Source organism: Ruditapes philippinarum, unplaced genomic scaffold, assembly GCF_026571515.1.
Source record: "Ruditapes philippinarum isolate M1 unplaced genomic scaffold, ASM2657151v2 ctg2107_1_1_1_1, whole genome shotgun sequence".
NCBI lineage: Eukaryota > Metazoa > Mollusca > Bivalvia > Venerida > Veneridae > Ruditapes > Ruditapes philippinarum.
The window spans coordinates 88,362-102,615 of NW_026853859.1; the positions used below are offsets into that span (position 1 = coordinate 88,362).

Consider the following 14,254-nt stretch of genomic DNA (forward strand, 5'->3'; position numbering starts at 1 on the left):
ATTACAGGAGTACATTTACAAGAAAGTATTTATATGTTGATTAATCATAAACATAAATGTCAATTAATATAAGAAGAAGAGAAGAAATAATTATTTCGGTAACTTATACATTTACAGTATCTCGTTACATACAATAATTACAAAAATATAATAATTCTGTGGTCACATGACAAAAGCAAAGAAAAAAATAAGAAGAAGAACATAAAAAGTTTTAACTGATGACATTCTTACGGGGAACAGACAGCTGCAAATAAAGGAACAAAGAACATCACAGTATCATTATCATTCATTTATATATATGTCAAATATTTAAAAAAAAAGATATTGCAAAAACATGTGATCATTACGAAAATTGATTTACGAAATTGATTAAAGAACGCATATCTAATTCATTTGTCACACCTTTTATTTTAACAAGCCAATCACCTTAAATTGTAGAAATAATTTTAATTGACGCCGAAATAATCCTTTAATTATCTGACAATTTGAGCAGATTTCAAAACAATGGGGCAATAAAGCTTATGTATGTACATTTTGTAATAAAATATGTTGGTTATATAAATAACTTATCTAAAATGTGTAATGTAATTTTGGTAATAAAATATATTTATTGTCATTTATTCAATTAATTCAATTGAAGCTGTTTTCTTTTAATTTTCCAGTTAATATAAATCACAAAGTTTAACTTACTTATCTACAATGTGTAATGTAATTTTGGTAATAAAATATTCATGTGTCTTTATTCAATAAAAGCTGTTTTCGTATAATTTTCCAGTTTATATGAATAACCAGGTACGTATGTTAATATACGTTCCTGGAATAACGAATTTTTTCTCATCTACATGTACAACGTGTGATGTAATTTTGGTAATAAAATATCTATTTTCATGTGTTTTTATTCTATAAAAGTTGTTAGTATATTTTTCCAGTTTATATCAATAATGAAGTTATAAAATGTGTTATGTAATTTTGTTAATAAAATATCTGGTTTTCGTGTGTTTTTTATTCAATAAAAGCTTTATTCAGTGTTATCTATTTATGTATTTAACAAATGAAATATATAATATAAAAAAGTTTTCCGTCAACAATTTGAAAACAGGTGTGAACAAGTTTGTATTTGAACACATGGCGAATCATTATTTAACTGTGGCGAATCGTTATTACTCTGTGTCGAATCGTTATGAGGCGAATCGTTAGTGTGGCGAATCGTTACATTACCGCTGTGTCAGAGTATATACATTGATGGCATTATGATTATCTTGTAAAACCAGCTTATTTTATAGTCGATATTCGGTCATATTCCCAATTGAAAATACTTATAGTATATTATTTTTCCTATCCATAGGCAAAATTCCCAAGTGAAAGTTACAAAATAAAAATATTGAATAACAAATTCTAAAGTTTTTGAAAATAAGAACTTCTTCACTGTTATGGTGCTTAAATATTTGAAGATGCCATCCTAGACAGTGATTCTGTGCATTCAGTTTATCACTGCAAAATTTAAGTCCTGCATTTTTCCAAATTTTTAACAAAACATTGCTGAAATTCCCAATTCCATGGGTTATATAATGGGTACCGTGGAGTTCCCAAAATCCTGGATAAAAAAATAGGTTGTCGTTATGGCAGATCTTTAATTTACATAAAACATAGATAGGCCTGTATAAACTAGGCACATCAAATATCATTGGTGTTAATTTGTTGTTCCACACATTTAAAAACAAAATATTTAAGGATTTTGATAGTAATTCAAATATAAATTAGACACATTTACGTATTATGTATACAATTCGTAATAATTAATTTCAAGGCCCGGTTTGAATAGAATTTGATTTATACTCGTATATATAACTTAAGATTGGAAGAATTCCTCAGATTACCCCAAGTGGGTATCAAGAAAGAATTTTGAAGTCAGTTGGTTCACTTCTTATATTGCAGGTATAAACTGATGACCGCTAAGTATCTTTTACTCTGTATATTCAACAAAGAATAATATGCAATGAAATAATTATATTCAATTCAATTTTTCTGTACGATTAATCTGCTGTGGTCATAGTATTATTTTTACAATAGGTTTATCTCTTAGATTTGGTTCGCTAAATTGCTAATCATGGTCATGCAACTACATAGTTAGGTGAGGAAGCGGGCGCTTGTTTTGGTTGAGTCTATTATGTTTTGTTTAGGGGGTTGAGGTGTCATACACAAATTTACAATTTATATGCATTTATTTTTTTCCAATGATTGTTATTATCTTAAATGCTTCTTGGATTGTTGTTTTATCAATTGATTTGTAAATAAGATTGTTATATGTCTATTAACGGAATAATTTTAATGAACACGAAATTAGTTCACACCTACATGTGTATTGGTAACGTGATAGTTTAAGCCAATGAAAACACGTCAATATTATTTTACTCAGGCAGAGAAAAAGTGTGCAAAGAGTCAATCGATAATCTTTATGTAGCCAGCAAACTTTGAATTGCAAGTATTTTTTCATATCTTTTCGGCAGAATAAACTTTTCGAGGATTCGTATCGTAAAATGGCTGCCATTTACAGTATCAAGTGATTATCCCAAGCACCACCGCGACTTAGCGCGGGAATTTTAATTATAGCTTACCTCGGCGCGTATACCTTTTTCATATTTTATTGTAATAAATATTTACAAACTGTGTCTTTCGGGTTTTTTTTTATCAATATATAACCAATAATAAGGTTAATATGAATAAATAATCATATCTCAAATCTTTGACTATGATTTACAATGAAATTCTACCTTAAGTGTATTAAAAAGGTTTTTAATTTCCTGTAATTTTATTTTGTGATTATGCTTCAAAGCAGTCAATTGACCGTGAATTTTCTTTTCATATTTTGATTACCTTGAAATCATTTTTGTCATCTGAAAGCATGCAACTTTAATATGGTGATACATTAATTACATTCCATGAACATTTTTAAAGATATAAAATATCTCGTGACATGTTTGTTCATTTTACATTACACCTTTAATTCAGCAAACATAAAGTCTTCACAAAAAGTAGTATGCAATCGTACCTATATTACAAACGAATGTATGTAATATTTTTCTTGTTATTAAACATATTTGAAGCAAATTAAAATGAACGAAAAATACATGCATTGCAAGAAGAACAGTATGAAGTATACAAACAAAGAAAGATATTTCATTGCAGAAAAGCATAATTACAGGAAAATGAACACAGAATTATAAACATTTGATTAGGAAAAAAAATATTAGCTTCAGTTCAATTTACAGTCAACAGTTTTTTAAGACTTTAATAATTTTAATAACTATATGAAAATAACGTGTTATAGCTCTAAAAAGGTATTTATTCAGTGTTAAATAATCAACCCCTACTGATAAGCCTACACATATTACAATACCTTAAAAATATATACTGTGTTTAGAAAGTTAATTGTAAAAAGGTAAATTCAGTGTAAAAACTTAAATCTTAGTGTGGCAATATTTGATCCTATTAATTGAGATGTCATCGAAACATGATGGTATCTGATTTATACGAGGGGCCACTCTGCAGCGGTTATACTGTACCAGAAGTCCTGTGATAAAATTGACAGGATTCACCAATTTATAGAACCTTCATTGATATAAATATGCTCAAAAAAAGATCAGCAACTTAGACACTATTTAGAAACATTTTAAACACTGCTTCAGAACTATCCGAGTCGCTCCTAGGTCACACCTTTTGGGCTGTTTAAATTATTTAATTTGTTCTAAAATATTAGCATCTAATTATTATATAAAGTCATGTACCGGTATACATTAATGAAATACCAATAGCCTCAACCGGATTATCTGGTAGAAAGTATTCAATTGTAATATACAATGGTTCTAGGCAATGTTCAGATATCTATAGGCAGATCCCTGGTTTCAAGCTGATACCAAAATATATTTAGTCGCAAGACCATTATTATAAATCGGTCATGGAGTAAACTAATTTTAAAAATAAAAGTATAAAAAATTTTTTTTTTACCATGTACTGCTGACTAACATATTAAAGGAGATTTAGTAATGAACATAGATATAAACCTTAGCTTATAATGCTGAGCTCACTGTTATAATTGCTGGTGTCTGAGCTGCCATCTGATCATGGTCTGCAGAGGCATATTTGAAACTTTCCTTAAAATGAATGGTTTTTAACCAGAATGAAAGATGGACAAGTATAGCATGGTAATATGGTTAAAATGAAAAATGCAAAAAAAAAATGTCAGTTTATGCAACACTTTGTTATTAGATTTTTTTCTATAATATTATATTAGTATATACATGTATTTTGCTGTATAGAAATGTATTACAAAATGCCAAAATGTGAAAGATACTGTAGCAATTGCCACCTTAAAATCACAGTTAAGGATACTAACATAATTATATGCTTGAGATTCATCTAAATGTCAACATTGAATATTGCAAAGAGATGCGATTAAGTGAAAGCTACTTAAATGTGTTGTCTAGTAAATTCCTTTAATTAAACTTGTATTACATTTATATATCGTGGCAGAATATCTGATTATTACATTGACTCAGGCACATCAATACTTTTAACTTAACTCTGACAAAGTTACTTTATACCATTACCATGTCTGTCAACTAATTAGTTTTTTTTTAGCTCGACTATTCGAAGAATATGAGAGCTATTGTAGTCGCCCCGGCGTCAGCGTCCGCGTCGGCGTCTGCGTTGGTTAAAGTTTTTTGTAAAGTCAAATATCTCAATTATTACTTGAGATATTCAATTGAAACTTACAATACTTATTTATAGTAACAAGGTACATCAGATTGACAAGTTGGATAACTCTGCCTACAATATTGACAGAATTATGCCCCTTTTTAACTTAGAAATTTTGGTTAAAGTTTTTTGTAAAGTCAAATATCTCAATTATTGCTTGAGATATTCAATTGAAACTTACAATACTTATTTATAGTAACAAGGTACATCAGATTGACAAGTTGGATAACTCTGCCTACAATATTGACAGAATTATGCCCCTTTTTAACTTAGAAATTTTGGTTAAAGTTTTTTGTAAAGTCAAATATCTCAATTATTGCATGAGATATGCAACTGAAACTTACAATACTTATTTAAAGTAACAAGGTACATCAGATTGACAAGTTGGATAACTCTGCCTACAATATTGACATAATTATGTCCCTTTGGGACTTAGAAATTTTTGTTTAATGTTTTTATAAAGTCAAATATCTCAATTATTGCTTGAGATATTCAATTGAAAAATACCTTTTTATAGTAACAATGTACAGTTTGCAAAATTGCATAACTCTGCCTGCAATATTTGCAGAATTATTGAAATTTAGAAATTTTGGTTAAAGGTTAAAGGTCTTCAAATATATTTACTTGAAACTTTACACATGCACTTTAAGGGTCATAATTGGAGGGTCATAATTGTATGTCACTGACCAAGTTCCATAACTGTATCTTGCATTAAGGCTGATTCATATCCCCTTTTCTACTTAGTCTCTTGGTCAAGTTTTACATATCTCAATAACTATTAAAGATATTTATTTAAAACTTCACATATGCATTTAGGGTCATAATTGTAGGTCACTGACAAAGATCCATATTAAATTCTGTCTTGCATTTAGGCTGATTTTTCTCCCCTTTTTCAACTTAGAAATTCATGGTAAAGTTTTGCTTGTAAGCTGTTATCTCAATAACTACTGAAGGGTTTGTGCCTTTTTTGGGACAATTTTATGCATTCATAATAATAAAGCAGTGATTTACTTGATAAAACATCTTATTAACAAAAACATCTTAATAACAAGCCTTTGTACCTTTTCTGTCAAATTTATGTATTCATAGGTAATTAGTATTATTATACTCAATAAAACACCTTTGTGACATTACCTTCCGAATAGTCAAGCCAATACTGTATAATTAGACTCTCTCTAAGGCCTATAACATAAATTTATAAAAAAAAAAAATTAGCCCTTTTGTGAACTTAAATAATTTAACATTATCAAGGCTCTTTTACTATCAAGCACTTAGAATAGTCAAGCGTGCTGTCCTACCGACAGCTCTTGTTATCTGACAAATCAGAGTATTAGTCATTCATTAGTACATACTGCTTACCTTTAGATTCTTTTTTGTTGCCTGACCAATTGTTACATGTAGGGCATACAAATATTTTGCTTAAGTTTTGTCACTGTTCTGCATCAAGGTCATTTTAAATCAGCTCCTAAATTGAAGGCTATGAATTATTGCAAAATGAAGCTCTGTGTGAACTTAAGTCAGATTAGTTCTGACTAATTAAAATTAATTAATTAAAAACCCCTATACTGCCATTGATTTGGTAGGATACTGTTTAATATAATATTATTACAGGTAATCATTGCATTTTTTAATCAAAGGCTGTGATTCTAACAGATAAAAATCAATAAATACCTTCAATAAATTCTCCACGCGTACAGTAAAATTAATGGTGAAACAAACATTATCTGTATATTTGGCCTTGCGATATGGTGTGATGTTTTTGATTATTTTGTTTGTTGCTAATATGGTGATAAATTATGCAAGCCAGTAGCGTGGTGTACAAAATCAATTTTCGGTGTGTCATATATTTTGATTTATGTCATTCAGAAATTTAATATGCTTTGATTAAACTTCGCCACAATAAAATTGTGGTCAAATACCACGTTTAAATGTTTACAATCCACTCAATTTCATATTTGAAGTTTTTAAATGGGAAACCTTTATTATTTAACATATTTGTATAAAAAAGGCAAGGTAAAGGCTTTGTTGCTGAAGTGGTATTGACATGTAAATAATATCAAGGTCTCTTATTTATTCTTAAATAAACATGCACAGATCCTGAGAGTGGCGTTAATAGGTTATGACCCTATTTTCTATGTTGGTCTCCCTAATTATTTTAATTTTAAAAATCAGTGTCCAGCTTTATACTCATTTTTATAAGGGCCTATAGATATACATGTACAATTAATTAACTATGCAATTAATGTAAATTAACTCAATCCTTTACTGAGGAGGTAATAAATATTTGAGAAATGAAAGAAGAATGACAATTTCAGTAAAAGATATTTTTCGGTGTTCTTTCAGATTTCTGGGAATGGGTCTGAATCGGACACCCAATTTGAAATATTTTTGTGTAACACCACTTGTAGCATAAATTAAATGAAAAGATTTGCTACAAGAGAAAATTTCAACTTTTTGTTCAGTATTTTACAGAAAAGAAGGAGGAAAAACACACTTAATTACCTTAAGTAATAGGACATGTGTTTTCTTTTTATTAGCACAAAAGAGGACTGAATGGATATAATGAAACTCTAAGTTAAAAAAAGTATTGAAGCTCCCTCAAATTATTAAAAACAGTTTATTTCATTAAAATATCATATAATTAAATATATAAATGCAGTGATTTTCACCTTATGTAAAAGAGGCCTATAAAAGGCCACTCCCATATGGGAATTTTCCTTAATATAATTCTGTTTTCCCAAAATCTAAATTTAACCAGGTTTTTTTTTAGCTCGACTATTCGCAGAATAATCGAGCTAATGCAGTCACCCATTTGTCGGCGTCGGCGTCGGCGTCGGCGTCCCTGTGGTTAAGTTTTTGTATGTAAGCTGGTATCTCCATAACTACTGAAGGGAATGGATTGAAACTTCACACACTTGTTCTCTGTGATTATCTAAGATGATTGGCACAAGTCCCATAACTCTGATTTGCTTTTTTTCATAATTATGCCCCTTTTTCGACTTAGAAATTCTTGGTTAAGTTTTTGTATGTAAGCTGGTATCTCCATTACTACTGAAGGGAATGGATTGAAACTTCACACACTTGTTCTCTGTGATTATCTAAGATGATTGGCACAAGTCCCATAACTCTGATTTGCTTTTTTTTATAATTATGCCCCTTTTTCGACTTAGAAATTCTTGGTTAAGTTTTTGTATGTAAGCTGGTATCTCCATAACTACTGAAGGGAATGGATTGAAACTTCACACACTTGTTCTCTGTGATTATCTTAGATGATTGGCACAAGTCCCATAACTCTGATTTGCTTTTTTTCATAATTATGCCCCTTTTTCGACTTAGAAATTCTTGGTTAAGTTTTTGTATGTAAGCTGTTATCTCCATAACTACTGAAGGGAATGGATTGAAACTTCACACACTTGTTCTCTGTGATTATCTAAGATGATTGGCACAAGTCCCATAACTCTGATTTGCTTTTTTACATAATTATGCCCCTTTTTCGACTTAGAAATTCTTGGTTAAGTTTTTGTATGTAAGCTGGTATCTCCATAACTACTGAAGGGAATGGATTGAAACTTCACACACTTGTTCTCTGTGATTATTATGCCCCCATTTCGAAGAAAAGGGGGTATATTGCTTTGCACTTGTCGGTCCGTCGGTCCGTCGGTCCGTAGACCAAATGGTTTCCGAGTGATAACTAAAGAACCCTTAGGCCTAGGAACTTCAAACTTGGTATGGTGATTGGTCATGACAAGTAGATGACCCCTATTGATTTTGGGGTCAAGGGGTCAAAGGTCAAGGTCACATTGACCTTGTAAGCAAAAACGGTTTCCGATCAATAACTAAAGAACCTTAAGGCCTAGGAACTTCAAACTTGGTATGGTGATTGGTCATGACAAGTAGATGACCCCTATTGATTTTGGGGTCAAGGGGTCAAAGGTCAAGGTCACATTGACCTTGTAAGCAAAAACGGTTTCCGATCAATAACTAAAGAACCTTAAGGCCTAGGAACTTCAAACTTGGTATGGTGATTTGTCATGATCAGTAGATGACCCCTTTTGATTTTGGGGTCAAGGGGTCAAAGGTCAAGGTCACATTGACCTTGTAAGCAAAAACGGTTTCCGATCAATAAGTAAAGAACCTTAAGGCCTAGGAACTTCAAACTTGGTATGGTGATTGGTCATGATCAGTAGATGACCCCTATTGATTTTGGGGTCAAGGGGTCAAAGGTCAAGGTCACATTGACCTCTTGGGTAAAAACGGTTTCCGATCAATAACAAAAGAACCCTTAGGCCTAGGAACTTCAAACTTGGTATGGTGATTGGTTATGACCAGCAGATGACCCCTATTGATTTTGGGGTTAAGTGGTCAATGGTCAAGGTCACATTGACCTTGTAGGTAAAAACGGTTTCCGATCAATAACGAAAGAACCCTTAGGCCTAGGGACTTCAAACTTGATATGGTGATTGGTCATGATCAGTAGATGACCCCTATTGATTTTGGAGTTAAGGGGTCAAAGGTCAAGGTCACATTGACCTTGTAGGTAAAAACGGTTTCCGATCAATAACGAAAGAACCCTTAGGCCTAGGGACTACAAACTTGATATGGTGATTGGTCATGATCAGTAGATGACCCCTATTGATTTTGGGGTCAAGGGGTCAAAGGTCAAGGTCACATTGACCTCTTAGGTAAAAACAGTTTCGGATCAATAACTAAAGAACCCTTAGGCCTAGGAACTTCAAACTTGGTATGGTGATTGGTCATGATCAGTAGATGACCCCTATTGATTTTGGGGTCAAGGGGTCAAAGGTCAAGGTCACATTGACCTCTTAGGTAAAAGCAGTTTTTGATCAATAACTAAAGAACCCTTAGGCCTAGGAACTTCAAACTTGGTATGGTGATTGGTCATGACCAGCAGATGACCCTACTGATTTTGGGGTTAAGGGGTCAAAGGGAAAGGTCACATTGACCTTGTAGGTAAAAATGCTTTTCCGATCAATAACTTAAGAACCCTTAGGCCTAGGAACTTCAAACTTGGTATGGTGATTGGTCATGACCAGCAGATGACCCCTATTGTTTTTAGGGTCAAGGGGTCAAAGGTCATGTAACATTGACCTTGTAGGTAAAAACGGTTTCCGATCAATTAACTAAAAACGCTTAGGCCTAGGAACTTCAAACTTTGTATGATGATTGGTGGTGACCAGCAGATGACCCCTATTGAGTTTTGGGTCAAGGGGTCAAAGGTCAAGGTCACATCGACCTTGTAAGTAAAAACGGTTTCTGATCAATAACTTAAGAACGCTTAGGCCTAGGAACTTCAAACTTGGTATGGTGATTGTTCATGACCAGCAGATTACCCCTTTCGATTTTGGGATCAAGGGGTCAAAGGTCAAGGTCACATTGACCTTGTAAGTAAAAACGGTTTCTGATCAATAACTAAAGAACACTTCGGCCTAGGAACTTCAAACTTGGCATAGTGATTGGTCATGATCAGCAGATGACCCCTATTGATTTTGGGGTCAAAGGTCAAGGTCACATTGACCTTGTATGTTAAAAGGGTTTCGGATCAATAATAAAAGAACCCTTAGGCCTAGGAACTTCAAACTTGGCATGGTGATTAGTCATGACCAGCAAATGACCCCTATTGGTCAAGGGGTCAAAGGTCAAGGTCACATTGACCTTGTAAGTAAAAACGGTTTCTGATCAATTAAGTAAAAACGCTTAGGCCTAGGAACTTCAAACTTTGTATGATTTGTCTTGACCAGCAGATGACCCCTATTGAGTTTTGGGTCAAGGGGTCAAAGGTCAAGGTCATGACCAGTAGATACTTGATAACCCTTATTAATTGTTTGATCACTGGGTCAGAAGTCATGCATAATTACCTTATCACATGAATAATTGGCTGCTGATAGGGGGCATACATGTTTTACAAACATATCTTGTCTAAGATAATTGCCACAAGTCCCATAACTCTGATTTGCTTTTTTACATAATTATGCCCCTTTTTCGACTTAGAAATTCTTGGTTAAGTTTTTGCATGTAAGCTGGTATCTCCATAACTACTGAAGGGAATGGATTGAAACTTCACACACTTGCTCTCTGTGATTATCTAAGATGATTGGCACAAGTCCCATAACTCTGATTTGCTTTTTAACATAATTATGCCCCTTTTTCGACTTAGAAATTCTTGGTTAAGTTTTTGCATGTAAGCTGGTATCTCCATAACTACTGAAGGGAATGGATTAAAACTTCACACACTTGGTCTCTGTGATTATCTAAGATGATTGGTACAAGTCCCATAACTCTGATTTGCTTTTTTTGCATAATTATGCCCCTTTTTCGACTCATGAATTCTTGGTAAAGGTTTTTGCATGTAAGCTTGTATCTCCATAACTACTGAAGGGAATGTATTGAAACTTGAAGAGTTTGTACCTTTTCGGACAATTTTATGTATTCATATAGGTAAGCATTATTATACTCAATGAAACACCCTTGTGACAAATTTTCGAATAGTCGAGCGTTACTGTCCTCCGACAGTTCTTGTTTGATTTGCAAAACTATTAGTTTTAGCAATATTTCTTCCCAAAATCAAGAAGAGGCTTTTGGCATCCCACAAAATCTTTAATATGCAGACTTTCTGTGACTGCCTATTATTAAAGCAGGGGATTCCAATAATAAGACAACAATTATTATAAATTAAATCAGAATAATCTCAGCCTGTACATGTAGATGACATGCAAGGAATTGTCAACTGGCAGCATAATAAGAGAGTTGAGAAATCATGTCAAGTTGTATATACACTGTAGTATATCCATTGTCTGGCTTATAAAAGGGATTTCATTAACAATAGCTTTTTGTACTCTCTACTTTAAATCTCTTTTGATAAGAGATTTAGGTGTGGACAGTCATTGCAGGCATGTGACATGTAATAGAGTCACGTCAGGGTGCATTTTTAGTTTTTAGCTTAGTGAGAGATTTAATAAACCCCTGCTTATAATTCGGTAATGCATTTGAACAAGTTTAATAATACATAATGATATTTTAACAAGTTTGTATATTTTTGGTTCATACAAACACATTGATTTAAGACTGGTTACAAAATACGGTCTGCTGCACATTTAAAATACATTAAGGAGGTATACAGTTCTATTATAAGGGTACATTATAACACACTTATTGGATATATGAAATTAATTGGAAGGTTCACTTTTGATATAATTGCCACAAATAACTGTTAGATAGGTTATCGATACATTGTAAATTTATTATTGACCTGTTAGCTTTATGTATATAATGAATGAAAAGTTTGACCCATATTTCACTATATAGTTTAAAGAATTTTATATTGAACTCCAATAATCTTGTACACTGGGAATTCTTTTTGTGAAAATGTGAATTGTACCTTAACAAATGCCCTTGATGGTTACTTATAAATTTATCCCTATCAATTGCCCGTTAATAATGGGCATTATAAATTGCCTCTTACTTGTAATGTCCCTAAATCAAATTCCACTGAATTTGCCCCCTTTACCGATTGTGCCTATTACTTCTTGTCTACCAATTCAGCAATTGTCACACCGGTCAGTCCAGATGCTATTTTTCATCTTTTAGGAAGTTAATATGTTATTTTCTGTGGCAAATGGTTAGTACTCTGATGCCAGTTTTGATGCACAAAATGCTCAATTTTCTTTAATTGTTTGTATTTCTGGTTCACTGTGGTTCTAACACTGATTTTAACACATTTCTGGTCATTATCTGGATAATAATCAACCTTAGTGGTTTCCTGGATAACTTACAAGTAAAATTGACAATTTCACCCAAAGTGACCAACAACTTATCCCATATAATTTCTGAATCAGTGATAATTGACAAATTTTTTATAAGTATTAGACAGTTTTTAATGGCTATTAATTGACTCACTGTCAGAGATGAGTTATAACAGAGAAAATTTGCCTAAATGTGAGGTTATCTGTGGACCGAACATGCCACCCTTGGATAATTATACTTATCTTATGATCTCCCTATTCAGCTAAGTGAAAGGCAGTTCTTTTACTTTTATACCTTCCAATTTGAAACTGGGAATGTGCTTAAATGTTATTAGAGTTTATTTTCAAACAGTTAAAAAAATCAATTAGAAACAAAGTAAATAAATCAATATTAATAAATGAGTTGGAGTGGTTGTGAAGGACAAGACTATTGTGTTATGTTTCTTTATAATGTGGGTTAATTTTTGTTTAATTTGACATGAAAATGATTAATCTGTCTGAAATCTTTGTTTGACAAATAATTAAATGATAAACAAAAGATAATAGTGTGTTTCATGCAATTTTGATACTTTACATTGTATGTATATAAAAGAATATCATTCAAAGAATATTGCTTTTATATTTTTCAGGTGAATGATTTTCCGGACTTTCTTCTTGGTGATGACAAGGTCAACAGCCAGCATCTAGTTATAACTTACTGGACATCTGAGCCTGTTAAGCGGAGGTCTTTCCGCAAGAAAAAGTCACCAAGAGGATCATTGTCCGACCTTCATGGAGACCGTTCAAATGCCTCCACGCCACTCAGCATGGCATCGTCACATGACTTATGGTCGGAGGATTATGGGTACGCTAGTTTATCCAGTCTTCAGCATAACAGGCCAGACAGTCGAGGGTCAGTATCTTCCAATAGGGAAGTGCGGAAAGGTAACTTACCGAAAAAGAAGAAAAAAGGTACAAAAACACTGCATACCATTCAAAGTGAGAATGAAGAAACATTCCTTAAATCACTTAAAGAAGAATTAGAAGAAGATATTTTAGAAGATATAGAAAACCAAAGTGAACTGGGAGAGTCAGTGTCTAAGTCACATGATTTACATAATTCTAAAAATACAACAAGATCTATGAAATCTGCACGCTCAGCACGATCAAGTAGACCTTTACCTGAATCCCCTATGCCAAATACACAGGCATTTCAGAAAACAAACAATCAAACAAACCGAAACCCTGTCATAAGCACTAATGGTTTGCCGAAGAAAAAAGGAATGTCACCGGAACCACCACCAGACGATTCGGAGGAGAGTTCTTGTTGTATTAAATGTTGCTCATTCTCATTCGGTAAAAGCCGTGTGTCTCCGTTTTGTGGTTCAAGAAAAGCTGCCTCACCAACAGACGAGAACCGTTTATTCAGTGCATCGACTGTTAGTGCTAAAAAACCAGTTATGTCGGAAGTGCATATTGAGGTTTCATCAGTGGACAATGATGGCCAAGTTTTTACAAAAAGTCATCGGCCTCGGGTACCTTCTCTTAGTTCTTCAATTACTACATTAAGAGGTCATGACAGGTCTGGAACCCCTATTCAGGATGATTTTGAAAGGCGAAGGTATATATCATTGGATTTTTAAAATTCCATAAAATTATAAAAAGGTTTTTTCACTTTACTATCATTTTGAAATAAGAAATTGGCAGTATCTGTTTTTTACTTGATGCACTTAGTCTACATGTAATTCTGTCACAACTTG

The 14,254-nt window shown here is 32.8% G+C and overlaps 1 protein-coding gene across 1 annotated transcript in view; it reads left to right on the forward strand.

Moving 5' to 3' along the window:
• LOC132738191 (uncharacterized protein C12orf56-like) overlaps nucleotides 1–14,254 on the forward strand; it is a 34,719-nt gene that overhangs the window by 1,130 nt on the left and 19,335 nt on the right. The window contains exon 2 of the mRNA XM_060725657.1: nucleotides 13,145–14,115. Coding sequence (XP_060581640.1) covers nucleotides 13,145–14,115 — 971 coding nt within the window. The remainder of the gene's footprint in view (nucleotides 1–13,144; nucleotides 14,116–14,254) is intronic.